This window comes from Zootermopsis nevadensis, unplaced genomic scaffold (genome assembly GCF_977971745.1).
Source record: "Zootermopsis nevadensis isolate Lab colony 2312 unplaced genomic scaffold, Znev_1.0 Znev_ptg000061l, whole genome shotgun sequence".
Classification (NCBI taxonomy): domain Eukaryota; kingdom Metazoa; phylum Arthropoda; class Insecta; order Blattodea; family Termopsidae; genus Zootermopsis; species Zootermopsis nevadensis.
This window is the reverse complement of record NW_028259192.1, coordinates 18,021,762-18,049,678: the sequence shown is the minus strand read 5'-3', so window position 1 is coordinate 18,049,678 and position 27,917 is coordinate 18,021,762. Positions and strand designations below refer to the sequence as shown.

At 41.1% G+C, this 27,917-nt stretch overlaps 1 protein-coding gene and 1 long non-coding RNA gene across 4 annotated transcripts; one reads left to right on the top strand and one right to left on the bottom strand.

Moving 5' to 3' along the window:
• Nucleotides 1-134: 134 nt before the first annotated feature.
• On the bottom strand, nucleotides 135-27,483 carry LOC147871232 (uncharacterized). Of its 2 annotated transcripts, none has more exons than XR_015532670.1 (3): nucleotides 27,345-27,482; nucleotides 3,667-3,707; nucleotides 135-516 (listed from the first exon to the last, which is right to left on the bottom strand). It is a non-coding gene; the product is annotated as an uncharacterized LOC147871232 (long non-coding RNA). The 2 variants fall into 2 exon arrangements; XR_015532669.1 differs by lacking the exons at nucleotides 135-516; nucleotides 3,667-3,707 and adding exons at nucleotides 26,341-26,452; nucleotides 27,144-27,261 and having other exon boundaries at nucleotides 27,345-27,483.
• On the top strand, nucleotides 828-26,265 carry LOC110831709 (nuclear receptor subfamily 2 group E member 1). 2 transcript variants are annotated; one of them, XM_022068119.1, is made up of 10 exons: nucleotides 828-867; nucleotides 14,947-15,069; nucleotides 15,581-15,696; nucleotides 20,421-20,574; nucleotides 21,332-21,507; nucleotides 22,191-22,394; nucleotides 23,323-23,519; nucleotides 23,751-23,844; nucleotides 24,096-24,251; nucleotides 25,421-26,265. In XM_022068119.1, the coding sequence occupies exons 2-10, from the start codon at nucleotides 14,948-14,950 to the stop codon at nucleotides 25,657-25,659; spliced, it is 1,458 nt and encodes a 485-aa protein (XP_021923811.1). In that variant the 5' UTR covers nucleotides 828-867; nucleotide 14,947; the 3' UTR covers nucleotides 25,660-26,265. The 2 variants fall into 2 exon arrangements, with proteins under 2 accessions (XP_021923811.1, XP_087196872.1); XM_087340746.1 differs by lacking the exon at nucleotides 828-867 and adding an exon at nucleotides 14,057-14,075.
• Nucleotides 27,484-27,917: the final 434 nt, after the last annotated feature.

Sequence of the window (27,917 nt, the reverse complement as noted above, 5' to 3'; positions counted from 1 at the left end):
GAGAGGTTTGTTGTCAGCCAACCCCAATAAAAGGTTTTATGACGAAGAAGAGAGGTTTATCCTCAATCAATCATTACAAACCTTTGTGACGGTGCAAGCCTTATGGTTTATAAGCATCCTGACAAAATTTAACATGGGCAGGTCAGAACGTGCCATAAAATAGCCTATAAGTTCCTCCTACAAATATAATAAGGATAATAATTACCAGCAGCTTAGGGCAATTACACAAAGACAGCAATGAAAAAGCAGGTCCACGGCCTGTTCAGAAGCCCAGTGGCATGAGGTATGATAAACCTTAGTTTAAAATTAGTTCAACAATAACTGGACATTATTGTTGGACTAATTTTGAAACTCTATTGGCTTACAAGATTTTGTTCTCTTCGGAACGCCTATGTGATTGTCGAACATGGCTGTCTTCTGGGAAGGCGCGCGGCTTACACATCACCCTGATGATGGAGACACTAAACACCTCTGAAACGTCGGTATACTTCTATCAGACCACAAGGCGCAGCCTCCCTGAAAACAATCATCTTGTCACATGTCCTGTTCATTCAACAAGGTTCAAGATTACTGGAGTCAGTCCCTGAACGTCACAAATAACATGTTCCCAAAGCTCTGGAATGGATATATGCGATTTGTTACTCTGGATCAACGCAAGCAACCAATGAATGGGGAGCATTATTCAGCCAATCAGAGGAACAGAGCCTGTTATTGGATCGTGCGTTTGGAGAGGTGAGCTACTGGTTGGCAGACACTTCAGCTCCGCCTATTTCGCGTCTCCTAGCGACGCCCCCCCTCGATGATCAGTTGTCAGTGTGGCTAACGACTTTCTGCCAGCCGGGTTCATCCACAGCCGCTCCACCTCAGGTATGTGTGCTCCTTAGTTTTTTGGGTGTTTAGAAGCAGATTCTAGGGGGTTTCCACTCTAGAATGTCATGTAATGTGTGAATTTGAAACCATGTTGATGGAATAAATCGTGGCCTATTTCAAGGTACTAGGCCTGTCATATATTTGTCTAGAAGGTATGAAGTAAACCACGCAAACTGTCATGACCGCCGGTGTCCAGGCCGAGATTCGGGCCACGACTTCCCGATTGCGAAGCAGTAGCGCCGACCAGTCAGCTGCGACCGTCTGTGCTGTGTTATAACACTTCACGCGTATTACACTGACCTATTAATAATAATTGACCAAAACCTGTAACCCATTAAAAAGAACTTTGATGTTTGCTTAATTTCGATGCGTCTCTCCTTCGGTCACATGGTCCCAACAGTTCTCGGCGATGACGCTACGTGGCAAACGCGTTTGACAAGTGCTAGCACCATTAGGCAGTTTTGCTCCGGAAAGTACCCCGAACTCAAAAGGGACAAGAAATTAATTTTAACAAGCGCCATATTTCAATCCCGAGGGCGGAAGCAAGAATAACTCTTTGAAATCCGACGGTGGTATGAGATAAATGGGTCCATCCGTCATTCTCTTTGCTTACACTCGATTAAATGCAGCCTCTAGACCTCGCGTCACACTGGCTAATATGTTTCATTCGGTCACATGTCCCAAATTTAATACTAACTGCGTGTGTATTACTATTAAGCATAAGTATTTCAATCAGTTCAAATGTATGTAAATGAAATTCACATCGCGTGCTTATGGGAAAGTACAGAAACGAATGGTTCTTTAGTTAGGAAATGTCAGCTGTATAAAAACTGCAGAGAATCTACGAAGCCTTACTAACTCTATAAGCAGTCCTTATTCATAAACTGGCAGTCGTTCAGGTGGTCAAAAAATTACTCGATGTTTATGGCACCGGAAGGTACAGACAGTACCTAACCTGTTCACAGAAGCTCAAGTCGTGATCCACATAAATCCAATTCACACCCTCACATTCTATTTATTTACGATCTATTTTAACAGACTATCATCAACTTCATATGTTCTTATACTTTGAGGTTACCGGGATAAAATGTCCCGTCCATGCCATCACTTTAACAATAGCCAATATACCAAAGTATCCGAATTACAAAGCTTCTCATTATACAGTTTCCTCCAACCTACTGATACTTCCTCTATTTTATGTCTCTATGTTCTCCCCAGCTCCTGCTTTCATGTATTCTCATCTGCATCCCACCTAGGACCTATGGGTCAGTACCTCAACCTACTTTTAGGTCTCAGGCGGGAAGACAACGGCGTTTAACGTCAATGGTGGGCTATGAGGGATTCTCGGAACTGCTTCGTGACTGTAGACGTAACTTTAATTCCTGTCGTTCACAAGAATCTAAACTTGCCATCATTTTAAATGATTTGCCCTGGCTTCTGCGATCTATAAATCTTCTTGTCCGGTAGCCTTTTTTTAGTGACAAGGCACAGTCAAGAAGACATAACCTAATTTATTTCCTCTGCATTATATTTTCTAGACCAGTTTCCTTGCTAGCGGGCATAGACAGCGGCCTATAAATTCTTAAAGCTCACAATTTTATTTAATGTTTCAATTCAATTCAATTAATTTATTTACGTGTTTGCCAACAGCAAGAAGCCAATAACAAGCAAACACTGATAATATATACAATAATAATGAAATAATAAAGAAAAATATTACAAAAAGAGATTAATTAAACTTATACCCTGAGAACGACATGTCGCTTATTCAAAGAAGTGTATGTCCACTGAGCCTACTGATTATAGGCCATGCATAGCCTACCAGAGCATGAAAATCTTAACGCTGAGCAATCGGATAAAATGTCTAAAGTCCGGCTACATCTTTGCATCTGTCTTCTGTCAGAGACAAATGATGGTCATTACTGCATCAGAGGAATCGGTCGTCATCTAATTAAAAACTATCGTTCCGGCACTAACCAAAATTTCTTGAAACGAACTTGCATAACAATCAAACAGATTTTATGGAAATTCAGACGTTCAACACAGATCACTAGAACTAGGAAAAAAGGATAAAATGACACCGACACACAAATCTGCCTTCTTTTAAATTTAGTTATTTATCCTCGCAATGACGAAATCAAGAGACTAAATTGGCAGCAGTCGTCACAAAGTTAAACACTAACTCAAGCGTAAGATCAAATTTTAAAAAAATGGATATAAGATGGACGCTTTATGACGCCAAGCTTGTCCCAGTTGGTTAAAGTTGTCAAAGTTCGTAAAACAGCAAATAATTTTTAAAATATCCGCTTCTACTCCTGTAGGGCCTAAAACTAGTAACTGAAAATGAATCCTCTCGGCAAATGAAACCTAAGTGACTAGTGCAAGAATCTTTGTCATAGGAGAAAGATTTTCAACGTTGAAGACATCTAAAATATGCACTACGTCGTGAGGAAATGGAGGTATAGTTCCACACGTTCTTAACTTCTGCGATTGGTGGAGGTCAGTTGTGTCTGAAAGCGATGACGAAGAGAAAATTTTGTAGGGCCATTCAAACCACCGCCTAATCACTTATATATAGACTGAACAAAGCCTGTATGTAACTTAGGTCTATCCTTTATGACGTCCAATCAAAATAAACTTCGTTGCAATAGAGAAGCCTGAGAGAAATGCGGAAAGTCTAATATTAGGCCAAACCCAACGATAAAAAAATTGTTACTTCTCTTACATCTTAGCAAACAAAACAGCAATTACTAAAGATTAAACACAAATTAACTTTAGTGCAGTAAAGCTGCTTACCAGTTGTTGCCTAAAGTCGCGTCTTCATCCCTGATGTCAACCTGCAAAAATAAGAATCAGTAAGTTAGAAAAATTCCAGTAATAGTTTCCTCTTTTGGGAGAGCATTCACTGTCTCAGCATTTTCTTGAAGAGACTGAGCAAAACCATGAGAAGCAAAAGCCGGGAATACCGTCGTCCAGACTGGAAATCAAACCGGAGATTATTAACTACTATACCGTGTTGTTCGATCTTAAATCAATGACAAACTCGCAATTGTTTCCACCAATAAACTGGCTGACATACAGAAAAGAAAATCTGGACTCGACCCGCGGACTGTGGGGAGACGAGCACCTGCTGTGGTCAGTGTCACAGCACATGGAGCATGACGGCAAGTCACTGCACCACGCCCCTCCACAGTCATTTATTTGTAATTGTTACACATGACGTCATACAAGTCAGAACACCTGTAACTACATGCTAATAATTACATCCATGTAGGCGTAGGGCACTGCAGTGGCTTGGCACGAGGGACTGGCAGGCAGTCCCCAGGTCGACAAAAAAGGAAGGCAGATTTATATCCTACGTCAGTATTTACCAACGAAGAAGAAAGGGCCCTCGTGATGCTGAATTAATTTTAATTCTAAATAAACAATACATTAAAGATGTCGTTGTTCTGGGTTTCGGCGCAGCGTATACTCGTTAGTAGATGCCAACGGTTTGGAGAAACATGCTGTCTCCATCTTCAGAGATAATGTCGACTGCGCGAAACTTTGATGGTCTATTATTTATGGATAATTTAATAGGCCTACTTATCCGGGGCAGGCCTAGAAGGAATAGGCCAATTCACTAGCACACTAGAAGAAATTAGTCCATAGCCTAAACAGAAATTACGCACTAAAATTTATAGACCTAAGCTTAATTATCAGTTTAGAGTTCTGGTATGTTCACCATAGGTCCTAGGTCTTTAAAGAACTGAGGCATTTGAAGAAAAAGGTATCGAAAGCCCTTCACAGTGTTCGTCAGAACTCTGTTAACAAACCCACGCAGCTCCAAAATATGATTCGACAATTGTGCCGTCGGTGCGTCACTAGGTGGCCTGCCAACTATCGTTCACAACACATTTCCGTCAAATAACGTGGTTACAGGCAACATACTCCCCACTACTCCATCTTCGTAGTCTATTAATCAGTTAGTGGTAAACAGTTAACAGATTGAAAGCTTTTAAACGTGTTTCCACCCGCTATTAAACCCTATTTTGAACAAGTTGACCCCAACACGGCTTCCCGCTCTATTTATCTAAGAACTACTGTTCTCACAAGGATTCTTAGGTTTTCCATGTGGTTTCTTACTTCTCATTTCGTTCTCTCGTCCAATTCAGAATTTTTGGTGTAACTGCCTAAAACATTAAGTGAAGCGTGAAAATTACGAAGCCTCCCATAACGTAATTTTCTCCAGCATACTTCGTTAGCCCATATTTATTACACACAAATGTCTTCTTCAACAAGCTGTTCATTTCACACCCGAAACAGAGTCTGATATTAACTGACTCAGTCGAAGGTGGTCATTCTCCCAGATGCTGACCGACGCCTTGCTCACATTTCATTGTTTCCACAGTCTTCCTCAGTACCTTCAAATGAACACATACAATATCTTAAAAGGGCCCACGCCGCAACTGCTGTTCTATTCATCAGTGTCGTCTCCGAAGGCCCGGGGACAGAACTGTCACTGCGTCACGCACGGTCGGCAATGACGCACTTAACAGGTGGCAACCGTTGCGTTATTACAGTTTCGTAATGACTTGTAATGGGGAACACGTGCAGAGATTCACATTAGTGCGTGGCCTGGTGGGTGCAGAAGTAGGGTGGGGTCGGGATGAAAGGGGGACGAAGCCCAAACCAGGTTTACCTGAACGACAGCGGTTGGCGAAATTCGAGTGAACTGTATTTAAATATCTGAGAAGTCTTCAGGCTTAGACCCCGGTTTGTAGTCAATTGTCTTTTCAGTCTTGGGTAATAACATGTAGGACGGGCTGGGCTGCCGACGTTTCGGAACATCCACTTTTATTTTCCTGCCCACTACCATACGTATTTTGTACCTAGGGATGAAAACTCAAATACCAAACATTGTGGCAGGCCCCATGTCATCCTCGAAGAAATTTCAAGGAAACTCTTCTTCATATCCAACATTGATCTTCCGTGGTTTCAGCCTGTTCCGTTCTCCAATGCAAGTCTCCAGAAACTGTCTCACACAAGGTCATCACTGCTTCCCGTCACATCCTACCGAAATCAAATCACAGTGCAATAATTCTGATGAAGGTGAATGTCGATTAGGGCATACTCCGAGTCTCCTATCCAGCAATTACGACCAGCTCCTTTCACTTACACCAATTTGTACCTCGTATGATACATACCTGAGAGATTACTTTTATTTCCAGGAATCCAAAGACTTTTTTCCAGTCACCAGGCTTCAGTGTTGTTGCTGGAAAGGTAGCATGATGTAGGACTTTCTGAATGCACCCAGCGCATGTAAATTATTTGTGACGCGCCTTCCTGATGCGAGTTTGATGTTAGAGACGACAGATGTTGCCAATATTCAATCGCAGTGTTGCGGAAAAAAAATAAAGCATGTTCATGCGTGAAGCGAATTGACATTTTTATAAAGCCGATTACACGGCTCAAGCAATCAAACTCGCATTATAAAAAACACAAAGCGGTCTCCCCATATCGCTTCTAAAATTCTGCAAGATACAGACAAAAGTTTTAAACTTAGTCACCACTGGACAATTTACACGAAAATTTCACTTAATCAAAACGCCAATGCTTAGTTGCAGATTTTAGCTGTCCTTGTGACGAAAGAACATGGCTCGAATATAATTTTGTAACACAGTTGCTCTGAGAATATACTTACCTATGGGGAGGCAAACTAAGAGAACTAACTAACTAACAAACCAACCAACCAACAAGTAACTCCGCGGAGCAGAGTCGTTGTTGAGCAGCTGATAACACGCTCAGTAAATAAAAAAGATTCATTACTATGTTTAAAACGACCTCCACATCATCACAACGTATTTCCCTAACAGCAATTTTAATATTATACTCCCATCTACATCTAGGTCTCTTCATTTCAGTTTTTCCAAATTAAATGTTGTGACCACTTCTTATCACCCACCTTTATATATCCTGGTAATGTTTCGTGAAGCATTGGTCTACAAATTGAACAAAGAGATAACGAACGTTGGTCCACAGAAAGAACATAATATACTTTATCCTAAAAGTTTTATAAAAGGGAATGGATCCCTAACAACACAACCTGCAAGCAGACAAAGGGAATGCTTAGTATTCTCTACGTGCAAAAAGAGTGCCAAAAAGGTGCTTTCATGACGTCTATCCTAAGATCTATCGTGATGACCGCGTCGATCATTAGATTATATCAAAAGACAACTTTTCGAAGCTGCGTCAATATTACATCATTAGCCTGCTTTTTGTCTTCAGACGCGAGGGAAAAAAGTGAAGTTGCATTGTGACTTTCAGTTCTTCTTTTAGAAACTCTTTCCCCGACAACATGATTTATTTATGTTGCGTAATTAATGAACCGGGCGAGATTATCCGTTGAACAACTGCGAAAAACAGTCACTTCATTCAAAGTGGAGTTTCATTTGCAAAGCAAATGCCTAAAGCGCAGATCCGTTACTTTGTGGTACTACCGAGGCTAATAGGATACATCGCAGTCCAGAAATTAACATTGGCTTATATCAAATAATACCGATTTATTGTGCGACTAATGAACCCAGTTCGATACGTAATAGCTATTGTAATGCAATCAGTGTGTAAACCTCGCTGTTTTGTGTTGTCTACGGTAATTTCATTAAACTATTTTTACTACTGAAGACTAGGATAAGAACACGGATAATGATGAATTAATACCCGATATGTGCACTGAAAACATTGGTTTATTTGTTATTTTATACGAATTTTCTTATAAACAGTGCCTTTTATATTTTCATTATTTCTAACAACATCCAAAAACTTATAAACTTATTTATCCACATTTCGAAATTAGGTGAGTGCATTCACAACCACAAATTACGATGTTTTTCGTGTAACATTTAACACAATTATTTCAGAAGTTCGTTGCGTCGGGTCGCATGTTTTCCGTGACACTGCTTCAGCTAATTACGTCAGCTGATAACAGTGACATGGGTCCCAACCACGCCTCTCACAGGTGCGCACCCGCCCACAATCTGTTACACTTTGACCTAACTACACACGAACCTATATGCAGTGGACCAAAAATCCGCATCACTCCGACCTTACAATAAATGTAGGGTCACCCAGAACCCGTGCTAAATCCTTAAAGTGTTGGCGTAGTTCATAAAAAATGGGGAATGTACGCAGTGTGTAATCAGACGTTGACCTTCAGTCTTTAGACAAAGTAACCACGGGATCCTAGAGACCCAGAAGATCACCCACCCAGCCACACCTTATCACTCACATATTTACGCAAAGTGCACATTATTTTTGTTCTACTTTAACCAAAACTGGAATGCATTACAAGATTTTAGTTACAGTTCCCAAAATCAAATTTAATGAGTATTTGTTCAGTCAATCTCGAGTTTTTAATGTGTACGGACAGACAGATGTACTGAATGATATAACAGACAGAGCAGGGATGACAATGCAATGAAAAATACGACAACAGGCTGGTCTCATAGGTTGTCCAAGAAATCTTAATCTTACAACAGAAACAAGATGACTCACAGCCCGAAATACACTGATCAAGAACAGATTTCATATGTAAGATTTAAGGTTCTCGCGGAGGCGAATATGGAGATGCTTGCTGCCTCCATCATCGACCTGATGATACAATTTTAAGTATGCGAATAAGACATAAAGAGGGCTCTTAAATCCGTCACAATTTCAGTTTGCGACAGGGTGGCATACAAACTAGTCTCATATCACGTATAGACCTACGACGACTCAGAAATTTTAGATGATCCAACTTCTTCAATTCGCAAAGTTCTAACTGATACTAAGACACTGCACTGATCACACAACATAACTCCAGGTAATAATAACAGCAATAAAGCAAGGGTTGCTGATGCCTGTTAGGACGCGTATTCCGTATCAGGACGTTCCTGAGTTTGACTCTAGGATTTGAGGTTTATTCGTGGTTTGCCTTCCAAATTCTCCCACATCGTCATCTCCATATTCTATCTGACGTTATTTGAACTTCAAAGTTCAGAAAATACCGCCAGAATAACCAGACAATATTTTGCCACGAGTCTGCTACGTATACAAAGGAAAAACGTTAGATTTAGTGCAGTTTCATACGGAAACAGCATTCCGCGGCACCTATATTAGACAAACCAAGGTAGTTGTTAGAACGTTATGAAGAAGTGTTAGTGACAGTTCGTATACAGACAGATTATTCCCATATAACAATTAAAATTCTGGCATAAGAATGATATATCAGCAACCAATTAGCTTGCTAGTTGACGAGGATTTGAAGTCTAACCTGCAGGACTAGTTGTCATTTAACATAAAGCAAAACAACTTCCCTCATAATTCATCACCCTGACCGTACGTCTTGCAGCAAAAGAAAGCTACGTGATCGATATGCGGAATCGACCATGTTGGTAGAATCAGTGTGACAAGTGACATATCGAACAGCGTGCCCACGTAACTTATTCACGAGAGGTAGCTATAAGGACTCGACTCCAAGAATTGCCTGCCTCTGAGTCTGGCTGCAGTTCTAATGTTCATCAACTACAGACAGGGCATGCACTACGCATGGAGACGCTGAAAAATACATACATTTTAGTCGGCTAATTAAAAGTAAATACTTAGAAGGAAGGGATAATAACAGCCCAGGATAGTGTCCACTGGCGGAGAGTTGTGAACACAGCAATGATCCTTTGGGATGCATTAAATTCAGGAAACTTTATGCCAAGTTGATCGACTTTCAGCTTCTCAAGCGGATCTCTGCTCTACTAAGTCAGTCAGTCAATGACAGTCTATCAATTAACGAGATTAAAACATTATGCCATAAAAAGAACCAAGGAAGTTGTCTTAGATTTCAGATATAAACTAGATACGTAAGATTTATGCGCATGTCACATCAATAAAACTGGGGAACAGTGAAAATGTAAATGCTGATAAATGATTTGAACATAGGCGAATGACAGTAATCATAAATAAAAATAAATATACGCCCAGGCCTCATTAAGTTTAATTTACCAAAAAAACTTAAATTACTTAGATCGAATTTGTAGCAGGGCCAACTCGAAAGGTCATCTTATCCTACTTCAGTCTCAACCTGGATGGCAGTTATTCTGAAGTATTTCGTTATCAGTTGAAGGCATCGTAAATGAATCAAACCATTACTCTCTCGTCATTTTTCATTATCATCCTCTAATTTCATTAGATGCTACATGAACCCTTCATCAAGCGTCGTTAAATAACCAACAGTAGCATCCCGTATCTACAACATATTTATTTGGATACTTTCACTTCGGTTTATAGAAATGCACTACAGCTTCTAATTAGGTTTAAGTGCAGCTCAAAAAATTTTAATTTTACAGCAGTTCTAAAACCACGGCTTATCATATAAGTAATTTATAAAAGACGTGATATAAAAATCTCGGTAAGAAGACGTTTTGATAGCCTGCACCCTGTAATTAAAGACAAATACAGGACAACATTAAGCCTAACTGACTACATTCAGGCTGCGTGGAGGAGATGAGACAAACAGAACTTGTCGAGAAACCTGAGCATGCGACCATTTTCGAAGGTAATCGTCGACAGTAGGTGATATTCAAATTTATATTGGGGAGGGGGATATGTTCCGAATTGAAATTCGAGTTTCTATGAATACGAAGAAGAATTTTTGGATTCCATTGACCAGCTGAGCGACTATCTGCTACCTGGCGTTTATTGGGTTCGTCAGCAATAGATCTGTATGTTCAGTACATGGATATGAAAATTGGAAACGAATCTGTTCAGGTGATACCCTTAGTGTCAGCGCACTATAGCTTCGCCGGTCTGACCACAGCACCCATTAGCGATGCGGGCCGAGCGAAAGGTAAAAAGTGAAAAGGCATTGCACCATGGAGTGGGGGCGCCTTAAACACGTGTTACAACACAGAGCTCCCACAATCATCAAACTTGCAAGACAGCGCCCTGCGACAGTGGCACAAGTCACATAATCCTCACTGGAATTCGATCATTTCTTTCAGGTTAATTGCCACACGATTAGGCGTCCGTTACGAAGCAAGAATGCTACATCAAACAGTGACTGATTTCCTTGTACAAATGTTTACAAGAGACTGTACTGTGAAATGTTACTACAGAATTGAATAGACTGTGGCAGAATGGAATGAAACTGGGAGCCTGTAGTGGGACATAACATTGATGGAAACGGAATAGTAGAAAATGGAAATAAATAAATATAAAATATAAAATTGGCTTAATGTAGAACAAAACAAAATTAATCTGGTATATGTGAGTACAAAGCAGAAAATAACTAATTTAAATAGATTTATGGTTTACTTAACGATGCTATCAGTAACACTTGCACTATACGACATCGTATGATAAGATGACTGATAAAAAATGAATTGAAAATGATGTGTAAGGAAGCGATAGTAGCCTAATTTAAGATTCTATCCAGGTATTTACTTTGAGGCACTGAGGAAAATCTGTCAGGTCAGATAGTCTCAGGTCCGAAATTCGTTAGTGGGACCTCTCGTATTCAAAGTAGAAGAGATAATCACTTAGCGGAGACGTTTGGCGTAACTAAATAGAATAGAATCAGAGTACAATAATGTAATAAAACGGAACACAACATAATACAACAGAGCAACAGAAGGCAAGTAGAACAATATTAAGTGTATAATACGATAGGACAGAACGCTACTGAATAAAACAGAATAGCCTGTTAACAAATATGTTGGATTCCGGTTAACTGGGAAACATCGGGACTAGAACACTTTGCCCCAACTATGCGAAGTTCCACGTAAAGAATTAAAAAGTTTTGTTCTTTAAGATTTGTCCCAAATAAACGACTGCCCAGATTAACCGATGGCCCAATTAACCGGAAACTACTGTATTAAAACTATTTATCAATAATAACAGACATAGGTACCAGCAATGGCAAGACTCCTACTGAAAACTATTTCCTCTGATATTGTATGTTAGCTCTAAAATTTCTTAATTTCGCCGTGACTTTGCGGCAACTTCTCCGACCTCCTTGTAAACCGTGTAGTCTACTGATCGTCTTGCAGGGGTAAATTAAGAAATACTCTGCATTGTCGAAGCACAGTTACCTTTAAGTTACTACGTATATTTTGTATGGAGAGCGCGATTTTAGACTGTTCGCGCACTGAAACCTCTGGTTCAAATCCCGTTCAGGACACGAATATAACATACAACGTGCCAATATTTCTGCAATATTTTTGCGATAAATCGGTCTCGAATACAAGTTCTGCCGAACGTTTAACAAATTAGGTGTAGTGAAAATATTCATCCTTAAAAATACTGTGGAAAAGGACTGACTATGAAAGAAAAACTGGGAACTAAATCGGCACTGATAGAAACCCACAATTCTGCAGCAAGGCTAGCGGCTATACACCATTAAAACCAAAATGCGGGTTTTATGGAATGTTACTTCAATATCACTATCAACACAAAGTAAAAATTCCAGTTTTTGTTTCCACACACTGGGCTGTAAAGATACAACTTTCCTTCTGTAAGAAGATTGTGAGAACTTTTGAAGTTTTAATTTCCATTGATATTAATAACACGAATAACAATAATATATTTATTTTGGGTTGTTTCTATTTCGATCGCTAAACGTCAGAATCTTCTAATGACTAGTGAATAGCCTATTCTAAATGCTAAATGCATTGCTGGCCTATAGGCTAATAACATTATGTTATTATCCAACTGTCAGCATGCGTCTGCCACTGAAGCAGTTTAAGGATAATAACGAATTATAAAGGTGTGCAAAGTACAAACTTCGGTCCGGATATAATAATTCTGTTGTTTTGATGCTCCCTCTAAGCAATAAATTTATTATAAACAGAATACAAGTAATAGATGCAATCAATATTTGTGAAAGCAATTATACGAATTTACTGATACACTATAAGTCTATTCTAATCATTCCTGTTAGAAACAGGTTTTCCGATAAACTATCTGGTTCTCGAAATAGACTGATTTTTCAGCTCTCTTCTCCAGCCTGGGTTATACTGTATTCAGTTATGTAGGCCTACGTAATAGCTGTAGCTTCCTCAAAGATAATCACAATCAGAAGGCAGATTTCTGCAGTCAACATTGCTAGTGAGCATGCAACGGCAAACATTAGGTTCCTTTGACGTAGATATGACTTTCATTGCATCATGTTACGATCTCTGCGGATTATTTCCACGAAGATAATTCACCGGGACCACAGTGAATGGCTACGAGTCGAAATGTTGCAATCCAAGTGTGATTGCTACTTTAAAACCTATGTTTAATATTAGACGTGATTTAACAAAACGATTACTTCAGCCTTACGTTAGTATATAAATTGCATAATCATATTTATGTATTTTTAAAATCAATAGACCTAACCCCGAACTGTGAGATCTTTCCAAAAATGGTTCTTCGTTTCGTAAACTTTTTGGATTTATAATCCCTTACTCTGGCACCGACGAATTATCTACGTTATGACAAATTCAGGCTCACTCTTAAGACGGAAGCTCTTTAAAATTGCAAACATATGCTTATGGGGGTCACAAACAGCAATCAACATATATATATATATATATATATATATATATATATATAAAAAGGAAAACTCACAGTGGCTAACTCCTTGACTAGATGATGATAGAGATCTTAAAGAGAACTCGATGCTTCTTTATTGAAAAATCAACTGCTTTAGAAAATAATCACTCTTTACTGTGATAATAATAATACCCGAAAGAAACTCTTGTGACAAATACAGAGTTTCTGATTGTAAATTCAGGTGGTATATATAATTATCACTATGCTGCAAAAGATTATCATCCACTGATTACATTGACCGAATTTAAACAAATTTCACATTCATACATTTCGATATTGGGTGACTACATGTACATTCCTGTCGTTACGATCCGCCATTACTAGACCAAAGTGATGGTAGATGTCACAAGCACTCGACCTCCGACACATGCACTGAGGCCGTTGTTGCTCCAAGCTAAGCTGGCAACATAATGTGCAGGGGAAGACATCAAAGACCCGTTGCCTGGCGACCACTTCACAACACGCGTGGAGGATGGACGAGGCCAGACGTCATTGGTCAGCAACCTGCATGACTCCTTGCCCGCCATCTTGCACAGCATAGTCCAAACTATCACGTACCGGGGAGCTGTGCTGAAGGCCTCCAGACACCTTCCTTTCCTTGTGTAAGCCTATACGGTTTTGGAGAAACACAGATCTTTCTTCCTAAAATTAACTATTTCTGTGCCTGATAATGCCTGGCTATATATTATTACATCATACGCGTTTGTGTACTTTACAGGCGCGTTTTGGCAACCAATGTCATCAACACCGTTTCGCAATAACTGGGGTCACATAATCCTTAAATTATACAGTCTCTTTCAAAACCGTATCTGACATGAAACACAGCCGATACACTGTTCTTATCCATAAACTCCAGTGCTGACATCTATTTATTATTCTAAAATGTGGGTGTCCCGTTCGCGCTGTGTTATCACTCACAGCGTTCTACAAATAAGATCTGAGGCTTTCATGGCGAATAAATGCATCAACGCTGATGGACATAGAGCAGGTCTCCAAAATGTTGTTTTTTTAGCCCAAATCTGACGCGGCTGGTTATCTAAGAGGATTCTGGAGCGTTTTACGGATTTTTGCATAAACACCCGTTCATTTTTATATATTATTTTTACATTAAAATCCATTTGGGGCCACTCTTTCTATTGAAGATTCTCTAATTTAAAATAATATAATTTTACTATAAGAAAAATAAAAATTCTTTTACCTCAGCAAATAATTAGTATTATTTCACAAAAGCCTCATTCCTACAGTAGGCCTATATATTTTGTTGGTGGCGAAAGTTTGTGTATAGCCCCGTCGTTAACATTCGGAGCGACCAGACTTAAAACACGTGTCAGTGCGCGTCTCTCAGTGATTTGAAACTTTCTGTATGATGACGCTTAATCTACGTAATGAACTGGCTTGAAACTAGGTACAGCAGGCTACTGCGATGCTAATGAAACTCTAGAATCGCTGATACAGACAATGCTCATTTTGCAGGATGGAGACCGTCAGTAAGAGCGACTCGCTGTGTCGTGTGTGTGGGGACAAGGCGTCGGGGAAGCACTACGGGGTGCCGAGTTGCGACGGTTGCAGGGGCTTCTTCAAGCGCAGCATCCGACGGTACGTGCTGTGGGGGTGGTCCAACGTTTAACTTTATAATTACTGCAGAATACCAACTTATCATCATTAGGCATAATATCCCATAATAGTGGACACGCTTACTGTCATTCAGTTAACATGTAATCTTCTCTAATTCCATAGCTCCATGATACAGAAAAAATTGTCACCTGAATAAGAAAATCATGAACATTCATCGAGGTCTTAAAAATCCTGCTATTAAAGCTTAGTTAATTTCAGAACAAGTTATAGAGAAATTATTTGAAACTAAAATATATTTACTAATACGGGAGTATACAAGGAGCTGTTCATAAATATTATATTCATCACACAGTACTGTTAGAATTATTAAATTGGACTATTCGAAAAATTCAATGTAGTGCAAGTTGAGTATTTTCAACCACAGTAAGTCGGTATATATTTTTAAAAAGTTGCATTCAATAACATTTCATACATGATAGTTCCTGAGAAGCCGTAGTATTTTCCAAATAACTGTCTCGTTTATGGTTTACAGTAATCTTGACTACGTGTGTAAGGAGAGCGGACGTTGTGTGGTTGACGTCACACGGCGTAACCAGTGTCAGGCCTGCCGCTTCAACAAGTGTTTGCAGGTTAATATGAAGAAAGATGGTAAGTCATCTCAGGAATCACTCTGTATGCCGTGCCGGAAAATATTGTGATAGAACTCTGACACAAAATTCAGTGTACTTCAATAGACCTGCATCCTATATGACTGAGTACTGCGACTGAGGTAGGGCCTACGCTCTGTTACATTCTAATACGTCAAAGAATGTGAAGAAGAAAATGTCTCGCTTTTCATCATAAATTTCAGCAAATGAAAGCACGTGATAGTCAAATCTATGAATATGGGGCATTGATACTCTGATACACTTACGTTTTGTTACGTTTTAATGGGTCATCGCCCTGATGATGGAGGTAACAAGAACCTCTGAAACGTCGGTAAACTTCTACCAGTCTACACAGCGCTACAACCAAACTCTTCAAACTCACAGCCGCGAAAACCTCAAATCCTACAGTAACCTGTTTGATTTTCATTGTTACAGACACATTCCCTATTTAAATATCCTAAATTGCTCATTTAGGCCTAAGTCACGTCTCTTATGTTACATCAAAACATCTTCTTAGGTACTGAAAGCTATGTTCGTCCCTCCAAGAGAACAAGGACGTTTCATTGTTACACAGAATTCGCAAATTGTGGTACGATAAAGGTCTTTAATGCTTCGAAACATATACAGGATGACAAATCGGATAACGGAGTAAAAATAAAGGTCACTGTTTCAAGACATCGCTAAAAAACAATGGTCTAGGCTCACACTAGTGCAAGATTTGACTAGAATTCAACAATAAACACATTAGAACAACAACTACCCAAGTGATGTGGCGTGGAGAACGCCTTTGGAACGTTCTGTGTACTTCAAAAACTACACCAATAGCAGTCTATTATTATTTCTGACGTTGAAAACGTCGATACACCGTGGTTCTGATAGCGCGGCTGAGTAGAGCTATCCTCGGTTCTAATGCCGCATGAGCGCTCTTCATGTAAAAAAAAGCGGTTTCTCGATCGATATGTATAGAAAATTCATGTGAGAACCCGCGATGTGTTGGGTAACCCGCTGCTCCAATATTTGACTTGATTGCCGCTAATATGACGTAGCAGACAAAACACATCCGACACCGTAACCACTCCCTGACGTATTGCAACTCGAGGGGAAACGCCTGTGTAGTTTCAAGCACACTGACACGACAATGCGTCACCCTTGAAGACGGCAGTGGTAAAGACGGAAGTGACTGTGACAATCAGCCACAGAAAAAAGATCTGCTATCGACAGCACATTTAATGCTAAACGTGTTGATGTAACAATCAGCACTTTGCAAAACGAGATTCCAGTGTACAGTTGATCCTCTACGACCGAAGGCAGGGCTGTCCAATGTACGAGGTGCGATCGGAAGGTTTCCAGACTGCGCGTATAAAAACCCGTACACTTATCTCAGGTATTAAATTCATCCATCACCCTCGAAGTAGTTCTCCTGGGAGTGAACACAACGATCCCAGCGCCGCTGCCAAGCCTGGAAGCATCCCTGGAAATCTTTCTTTGTCAGCCTGTCAAGCACCATCTGCGATTCTGCCTGAATCTCTTGCCAAAGACTCGCCAAAACGGCTACGAAAACTTATGAAATGCTAAAGCAAGCATTTGGGGAGTCCGCAATGGGTCGTGCACAAACTTTTGTGTGGCGTTCACGTTTTAAAAACGGTCGAACCTCTGTCGATGATGACGAGCGTTCTGGACGACCATTTTCGAGCACAACGCCCGAAAATGTTACGAAGATTCGGCAGGCCATTCACGAAGATCGACGTCGTACCATCAACGACTTGTGCGACATTGTTGCGTGCAGATGTGAGACGGAAGCGGCCGGCAAAGTGGCGCAACCACAACTGGCTGCTGCATCATGACAACGCGCCAGCGCACACCGCCCTCAAAGTTCGGCAGTTTTTGGCCTCAAACACCATGGCCGTCATCCCGCACCCTCCTTAGCTCCGTGTGACTTCTTCCTCTTCCCAAAGATGAAAATTCAACTAAAGGGGAGGAGATTTGAGACGATAGAAGAGATTCAGGCAGAATCGCAGATGGTGCTTGACAGGCTGACAAAGAAAGATTTCCAGGGATGCTTCCAGGCTTGGCAGCGGCGCTGGGATCGTTGTGTTCACTCCCAGGAGAACTACTTCGAGGGTGATGGATGAATTTAATACCTGAGATAAGTGTACGGGTTTTTATAGGCGCAGTCTTGAAACTTTCCGATCGCACCTCGTATAGCTCAATTAAAAACAAAAGTAGATGGCACAGCAGGGAGATTGAGCAGATTAAAACAGCGCCAACACGTAGGGTTATATTCGAGGGAGGGGGAGTGAACGGGCTCGATTCTCGTCCGAGGAACCATCTACCCGTATCTACAGTTGCGTGGTTTCCCTCAGTCTCTTCATGTAAATTCCGGTCAGTATCTTCAAGTGGGATATTAACATATTTTTCCAGTCATGACTCAAGCTCGCAATATTTTGATGTTTTAGTTACCAACGACCACAGTAGCTCATACCATAGAGTCTTGAATAATGGGATGATTAAATTGGAAAGGATGTTGAAGGAAGGTGTTTTGAGAAAATTTCATACTTCCCTGGAATCTGTCTTCAAGAATTTTTGTAAAACCACCGAAAGAACTTCGCGAGTGCCGGTGTCGTGGCCGAGGTCTAAACCAGTGGCTTCCACGACTATAAAGCCGAAATCCTAACTACTCGGCCTTTACATTCAGTCACGATCCGAGAGTCTCTGATATGGGGTAGTTGAGTAACCTAATACCGAATCAAGAATCAGAGCGGAGCACACAGTGCTGTTCAGACCAATGCGAACCGTAGAAACACTACAGAACAAAGCTGTGTTTGCTGAGTAACAAGGTAAATTGTAAGACGATGCGGGTTGCGTCTGACAGACTCCTCTGCCGAGTGCTTCTCGAAAGGACAAAAAAAGCTGTTAATGAAGGAAATGAAGATTTAAGACAAACATGGACACTGGGCGCAAAAGAGGCATAAGTGACTCGGCGGGCCAGACACCCATTTTCCTCGGTATACGCAATCGTACTAGCTGTCACCAAACTGAATGCTTCATGGCCACGAGGCACAGCGCTTCTAGCTTCGCCACAAGTAACACACCTGAATTAATATAGCTCAAGATAGGGACAGTTCAACACGAAAATAAACCTTCGAGTTCCATAAAATAAGGAGAATTTCTTGACTAGCTCAGCTTCTTAAGTTGTATTCTAGGTTAACAGCGCTACAACCCAGAAGACAGCCATTTTTGAATATTTGAAGTTTCTAGGGGATATGACGGTAAATCTCTAGTCTAAGTGTTTTAGAAATCGGCACTACAATGACAACAGTCAGCTTCGCGCTCCGTCTCAGTCATCCGCTGAGACAGGGTGGGGCTCAGATACACGAATGTGTCTGAGTAGGAGAGACATTCCTGCCCTGGTGTCCAACATGTACTTGAGGTTATGAAGCGACCGAAATGTCAAGCTATCTGTTACTTGTGTCACTCTTGCTACTCGGAAAGACAGCTACTGCTGATGGGAAACGCAGCTTCTGGTGCTGACGGCTCGAGCTAGTCACTTGTTTGCTTTGCTGGGGTACAATAACACGCCGCGGTGACAGGGCGCCAAATGATGCAACAACAATGGTTTATCATTGTCACCCCATCGATCCACCCAAGTGTCGGATAATGGGGGCAAAATGAGCACAAAATTCAATAACCACAACACAAGGGGCTCTTTCCCCAACTTGGGTCTCATTTACTTACAGTATTAAGAGGGAGAGACAAGTGTCGATCTTATCTGTCGGTCTCAAAAACGGGGCAGCGGAGGGGGGGGGAAATTGTGACAGTGCACACGAACTTCACCTATTCCTGTCCAGAAGGGCGCAAATTCTTGGAAGAATGAAATTCTGAAAGAGGGAGTGCCATTAGCATCACTTTATAAGTTTGTATCATAACAATAACATTAGGTTCTCCAGGCTTTGTGCCTCGACTTTCTTTGTCTGGAACATTATCGCCTGTTTTTAAAAAAAGTCTTTAAAATATCTTAAAAATCAGCTGCGCTTCGAATGGTGGATATTCACTCGTCTTCAGGCAAAAAAATAAGGTGGGGGGGAAGACACCTGTTTCCCGTGGAACCAGATTTTTGTCGAAATAAGAACAGAGGCACTTTCCGCATGCACGTGCCAACACATATTACCTATGCCACCTACGTCCACATATGGGTACCAACAATGACGTAGGCAAGGGTCATATAATAAATAAAATATTTCTTTATATTTATATGATGGCCACGGTGGTCTAGCGGTTAGAACACTGGCCTTGTAATCCTGGGGTCTCGGGTTCGATTCCCGGCGGTGCCCGAATTTATAACTTGTGTTGGGCAAGGCCGTGGTCTAGGCAACACGGAGTTATCCTCCGGGGGCTTCCCCGGTTTCTCCGTGGCATCCCAACAATTACTCCATTCACACACAGAAGAAGGCAATGGCAAACCACTTCTGGATCATCTGCCAAGAACGTATATGAACAGGTCCCAGTCCGAGAAAAGGATGGAAGGATCCTGTTCATATGGACCTGTCGTCAGACAGAACACTAAAAATTAAAAAAAAAATATTTATATACGTAGGAGAGGTTCATGTGTTTGCTACAAAACTGCAAGTATACAGCAATTTAATCTTATGCCATAATCATCACATACAGACGTCATAAAACTGACCAACTCTTTCTGGTCGTGACACAGAGACGTTCATTTTGCAGCGGTGCAACACGAGAGGGCGCCGCGGAACGCGCTGTCACATCACCATCACCACCACTACAGCGGGGCGCGGCGGTCACTATACCATCCGGGAGCTTCTCCTCCAGGCCTCCTCGACCTGCCGCCAGCTACGGCCGCTTTGTGTTCAGGACTCGGGTACTTAACGAGACTTTGTATAATCATAAGAGAGAATTACAGGGAAGAAATTGAAATTGAAAGCATAAGATTCGTGCAAATAATATCCACCAGGAAGTTTAATCGAACGCTTAATGAGGTCTGGAGAAACAATCAGAGAACCGAACCAATTTATAAATAAGACTACACTCTTTGAACGAAATTCCGATAGTTGTCGACCCTTAAAGCATTGTCATGCGAAGAATTATGAGACGGTGCTTTTGTAATGTGAGCGGACTGAACTGATGATGATCTGAGTGTAATTTAAATACCATATAGTTGGATGACTACTAGTCACTATCAGCCTATTCACGAATTCAGTAAATCAATCACTCAAGCCGTCAGTTTGTTATTCTGAATTCGACTTTATAGGATGCTGTTAATGTGGATTGTCTCTTTCTAAAACAGGCTAAGACAGCTTTGACTTGCTCATTTGATGTGTGAGTCTTACTGTCAGGGCTGCTAAAATACAGTCGCTCTCTTGTATGAGGCCATACAATTCTGTAAACTGGCGAGCAGAAATCCACGGTAGTTACACTAACGGGCCGAATTTGTCTAAATAACATTCAAGAACTCAGAACTGGTTGAATACAAGAGTCGAAATCCAGTGTACGTGCAGTTCCATACGAGGGAACTTCCATAGTTTCTGAGGCAGTGAATTGCGTTTTAGTTATGATGAGGAGGACTTCGGATCGTATTTGAAGCCCTGCTTATTGTTACGAAACTTGAATTGTTGCAGGGGCGTACAGACGCCAGCTGCAGCGCTGTGTACGGGTCTGCAGCATAACACAGCTGCAGCGGCCGCAGCTTACCTTCACCAACAGCTTCTCGCCTATAACCCGGCAACCGTTGCGACCGGTGGACTGCCGTTCGCTGCCATTAAACAGACGGCGACTGGGTTCGCGGCGCCATTAGGTGAGCACGACAATCGCCTAACGGTGCAGTCCATTACTGCATTTGAGTGAGTAACGAACGAAGTCTTAAAGATTTGGGGTTCTCGCGGTAACGAGTAAAATGGCCGATGCCTTCATCGCCCTGATGATAGAGGCAGTAAGTACCTCTACAACGTCTGGTAATATCTACCAGACTACACGATGCTGCATCTTCTCAAACATTGAGAAAGAACTCAAATCCGTTTTCTACCACTAGGTTTTCCAAGTGTTCTATTTATACCCTTTAGGGCTTTAAACAAATTGCGTGCGCATTATAAACCTCCCCGAGGGTGATTTGCCTATTATTACTATTATAGATGGATTAACTGAATTAAATTATTAGGTTATAAGTGGCCTTGGTTGGCTGTTGTCAGGTACTTATAAATGAATTATTAATATCTTCTTCTGTATGCTCTGCTCTATTGTTACATAATTGAAGATTTTTCTCTTATAGCATCACGCCATTAAAGGGCGTACGTTGTGGAAGGTTCAGTGACGAAAAGGTTTAAAAAAGAAATTGATGAATGCTGACGTACAGCTGAAGAGATAAGCTTACGTTGTAACGGATAGACGATATTCTTAGTTTTCACAAATTTCAAGATCAAAAACTTTCTACTTGATCCAAAAAAATTTGTTTCAACTAATGAACAAGGGAACTCTTCTCAGGTTTACAGTTTCACCTCCAGTCATTAGGATCACCACCTTTGTCTCCTAACAATGCAACAAGCAGTTACCATCATCATCATCAGCAGCATCAACAACAACATGGTCGAGCAATGACGTCATCAGCTGCAAGCGCCAAGGAAGACGAAGTAACTAGTTCAGAAGAAGCGAAAGCCTTCACAGAAAATAATAATGCAGAAATCAAAGGTATGAAAAGTTTTCTTGCTTCATACCCTTAGGCAGAGGCCGTTTTTAGAAGGCAGGATTTGAGAATGAACAGAGAGAAAAGCTAAGTTTTAAGCCTGATATTCGATCCAGGTAATTACTTAACACGAGTGCGAGCTGTGACCACACTCAGTCCGCGTCCGGTCAATGTGGACGGCTGTAAGAGCCCGAACCTAATCAAAGCGAACAGTAAATGTGTTCATGTGTTTGTTGTTCAAAAGCTCGTAACGACGCCGCCAAAGCAGTTAAAATTTAGTAACAACAAACCCCGGCGTGACTTTGATCAAGAAAATGTAAACCCGTCGCCAAGCGTCGCGACGCCAACAACAGGCTCCACAATTAACGCAGATGAACTTCAGCATTTCATTGGAAATGAATCTTGAAAACTACGCCAAGACTAGTCATTTTTAGAACTGACAAACCTCGGATGACACCTAACACAAAGATGCGAATCCAACGCAGAGCGTCACGACGCCATTCGTTGCGACGCTCCATATAATGCCATATTTGTCACGATGTACCTCGAAATACCATCGGACAAGATGTTGGAAAATAGGACGGCATGCATCGCGACGCCCATTGTGACTAAGCCTAAATATAACAAACTTAGTGTAGGAGAGACTCCGGATGCCAATGGACACGATGTCACAAAAAACGCCGTGTCAAAATAACCCTGAAACCGAGTATTAAATGTAAGCGTGGCTTAACTTCCAAACGAAATACAAGATTCTGATAAAGGTAAGGTATTTTGAGATAACCTGAGGGAATATAAGCTACGTCAATTAACCTGAACTAACCTCAAGAAACATAATCAAACGTAGTCTAAGGTAACGAAAACAAAACTAAACCCAACATAACCTACGCTAAGTAAGCACACGGGTCAACTTCTGTCTTGTTGGTCTTCTAATAGATCCATGCGACGGAGGCTACCGAGTCAATGAAGGTGAGACGTTGACACCCACGCCATCTCTGAGCCGGCAGTACTCACTACGTCCGCTCGACCTCACCTGTCTCACCCTCCTTCCGGCAGAGAATGTTTATGAATCGGCAGCCAAGTTGCTCTTCCTGGCAGTGAAATGGGCACGAAGTATCCCCTCATTTCTACAGGTATAGCTTAAAAACAGTAAGCACTATATTTCGCTTTTGGGGTTTGTAGTAATTTGTTCCGTCCTACTGCTTCATCTCTCTTAAGTCCAAATATTCTCTTCTTCAACACACTGAATGTAGGCTGTGTTATTCCATTTATTTCACACAAAATGGCTGTTTAAAGTAATTTTACTTAGGTTCTTTAGCATATTGGAGTTACTTAATACAAAGTATGGACATTATGTGTTGCAGTTGACGTTTCGCGACCAAGCCATCTTGCTGGAAGAGGCATGGAGTGAGCTATTTGTACTGAGCGCCGCGCAATGGGCGCTACCTGTTGACGAGGGTAAGAACTTGTTCAGTAGGTGTCAGTTGAATTCAGAGGCACATTTTGAAGTAAAACACTCTTACTGTTTAATACATCCTCTTAAATGTGTGCCACTTGAAAGATTTAACTTCGTTCTACGAAGCACAAAAACACAACAAGTCAATTCCCTGCCTCGACAGGTAGACATGTACGTAAAGTAGTAAGCGACCACTAACTAATCACAGATTCTATCTCCAGTTGGAATGGCATTTTCTTATGTTTCATGTCAGAATCGCTGGTAAATGGGGCGGTGGCTCCGGCATCACGGCACGAGGTACTCGAGGAAGACGCCCGGCGTCTGCGAGACACAATCTCACGGTTCGTGCTCCTAAGGGTCGACCACACAGAGTTCGCCTGTCTCAAGGCCCTGGTTCTCTTCAAGGCAGGCACGTATTGATACCAGACAGTCAAGTGAACTACACCACGAGGAATTTATGAGCAGATTTAATGCGTGGAAATGTCTGCTGCCATGCAACCCAAAAATCCCCTATCTTCATATATATTCTATCTAAAAACATAAGATTTAAATACAAGCCTACAAAAGTATAATTTAAAGTTTTATGCAGACGTTAAAATTGGTTTCTCAAGTTAGGAAAAACACAGACTACGAACTTTTGATGAAGTACTGAGAAGAATATCTGGACCTAATGGACAGGAAGTAACAAAACCATACACAAGATTGGACAACGCATTTTTACGTCCAATAATAAAGAATGACAAACATTGTTTTGAAAACAAAATACCGCTGATACAGCTGTTTGGCACTTTGCATGTTAGATTTTAATAGCTCAGTCAGGATAGTGACTAGCTACGGGCTGGACGGCCGGGGTTTGATCCCCGACGGGGACAGAGGATTTTTCCTCTAGCCTCTGCGTCCAGACCGGCTCTGGGGCCCACCCAGCCTCCTCTACAATGGTACCGGGGTCCTTTCCCGGGGGTAAAGCCGGCCGGGGCGTGATGCCGACCACTCACCCCCATCTAGTGCCGAGGTCAAGGAAGAGAGGAGCTATACCTCTACTCACCCCAAGCGCCTACATGACGTGTAGTGGGACAAACTTTACTTTACTTTACTCAGAAACAGTGCCTACTTCTGTAGGTACTATTAACATATTTAATAATATTTCCCCGCTACATCTTGACACTTGAATTCTTTTCCCTTCATCAATGAAAATAAGACCGCCGTGAAAGAGTACAAACGTATGAAGTCATTTATTTATTGTCTAAAACGCAACACGGTTAACACCCGTGGAGCTCATCCTACTATACAGATTCACATGAGCGTCCTCCCACCTCAAATGTTCGCACGACCCTATGTATGTGTTATTAATGAAAAGAAGTTAAAAATAAGAAAGACCGACTGATCTCTAGTGACATCATTTTCAGACCACGTTCTGTCAAAATTCGCGAGTTCTTTTAAGTTAATCTACTAGGGGAGGGCTACAGTAGTTACTTGTAAACACATTTTCTGAGTAATCGCAAACAATTCCGAATATTTAACTCACCGACTAGTCAACTGCAACATGCAGGCGATATTAAGTTGGCAACCTTTTTTCAGAGAGCCGCGGACTGCGTGATGCAGCGCATGTTGAACTCCTGCAGGACCAGACTCATGTGATGCTGCACGAGTACTGTGCTGCCAGACACAAAGCAAGATTCGGCAAGCTACTGCTGTTGCTGCCATCTGTCGGCAGCCTGAGCAGGCAGAGTCTGGAAGAGCTCTTTTTCAGAAAGACAGTCGGCGATGTTCCCATAGAAAGACTCCTTGGGGACATGGTCAAATCCGCCTCGGGCTAGAGCGAACTTGAGTGTCTTATGGGCTGAAAATTCGTCATGATTTTGAAGGACGCATTTATGGGTGCTGTTCGTTTCTCAAAGATCAATAACCAGACATTTTTATCATTTGGCGATTTTAATCCATTTCTAGAATAAACAGTGCTTATTTTTAATCACCTTTACTACGGTATAGAAAACGGAATGCATTTCCATGGACCCTAATTTCAAAATAGAGAGGCTTACAGATGTATATAATAGAGTGGGCAAGAAATATTTGACATATTTAAAACTTTATTTTCTAAAACACACTAGTATTACTATTGTCTCATATGTGCTTGTAAGATAAAATGAACCGGAGTGGTGTGTAAATACAGAGACAGCAAGATTCCAGAACACTGTGCATTTATTCCGTTAAATCATTTCGGCTCAGACCCCAGAGCGTTCTTTTGCCGGACAATATGAAGTTACGCCTTTAGCGTAGTATTCAACTGTATTAGGAACTGAACATCACTTAGGACCACGCTGAACGATGACGACGACTTCACATTTCCTTACGCGCTCCAATTGGTCCAAGAACAAAGTGAAAAACTATACACGAACAAGGATGAAATTTCCAAACACGTTTATTTTTATAACCGTGGTGATGGAGGCAGCACGCACCCCAGTAACGTCAGTAAACCTCTACCAGGCTATACGGCGCTACAACCTTCTTCCCAAATGGTTCTTGTTCCTCCCTGTCTGGTAACATCCAGTTACGAGGAATAATGCGCTAAATATAACGAAGACAATCAACATCATCCTCGTCAACAACAGTCTAAGAAAAGGAGTAACAGACTTGTTCAAAGAAGTGTTTATTTATTATTATACTGTGCACTATATAACAGGAATATGGCTGAGCACCTTTGAATGTGTCTTGATTTATACATGTATTGAACACGTACGTATGCAATTACTCTCTATATATATTTTGTGTTTGACTGGACTTTATAACCATTGGCAGAATAACTGATGACAAGCAAACAGAAAAGCTACAATACAAAGAGTTGCCCAATTCAGTAAACTAAATGACGCTACCGTTGAAGAAGACTTTGATGTTTGTAGGTTAAACGTGCAAAATCGTGTACATGTTAGAAACACTAGACGATTCCGTCAACATAAACTTTTCGATTGACTCACTATATCCATGGTGGGAGAAGTAAGGTCAGTCATGCTTTCGCTGATGATTGACCATCTTCCACCACACACTTCCTACGTATGAATAGGCTTTGAACTCGAGTACGGACAACCGAATGTAATTAAGTTTTATAGTGATAAATTTGCGAAGATATGTAATTATTTTCAGTTTTCACTTACATAGGGCAACTTTTTCTACCACGTTATGTAAGAGCACTAAGCCTAGAATGTTTTTGGATTATTCTCTAACACTTGTGCTAGAATGTTGGTTAAACTGGTTTTTTAGCTCGCTTATATAAACATGCAAAATAAGTTGAATAAATGGATCTTACCTCACTGTAGTATGAATTAAACATGTTCTTTATGATAAAAATTACGTCACACGCAGAGCATTTACATTTTCGTCCTCCATTTCACTACACTCCACCTTTCCCACCATGGACTGTACCACTGCCGAGACATTAAGAATGTTACCATAGAAGAAACAGCCTACTCATACATTCACTCATTTGAAATAAATAAACAGAACATACCTTAGCAGAAGACGTTACTTTGATGATTAGTCTAACAAATGCCTCTCCTGCAGTCCTTGTGATAGAACTTTTATTACCTTCTTTCACTACACCACACTCAACTACTGTCACCACCTGACATGTGAAAGACGATACGAATCACTGGAAACGGAACTGACGTGCCTGTGAAAAAGTAACAAAATCGAATCGCTTGGCATTCCACGTGATCAGTTTGACACAATGAGAATTAAGTCTATCGAGTCAAACCTAATTTTCGCCCCTTGTTCTGTGAAGTATTGTATTATTAAAAATTTATATCGGGCCATTATCACAAATATTACACGTCCCCCACCAACCCAAGAGTAGGCACATTTATTGTTACACCCAATAACTACTGTCATACTAGCATGGATTCTTTGCTGGCATTGTAAACCATTTATCCCCAAACAAACTGACTGGCATTCGAGTAATTATTTGTGTCGTAACAGTGTAATTGACTGAAAATTAGTCGTAACCATGTAATTTATATTTGCATTAGAAACAAGTATTTGTACTATAACATGTTCTACATCCTTGGCTTGGGCCTATGGATTG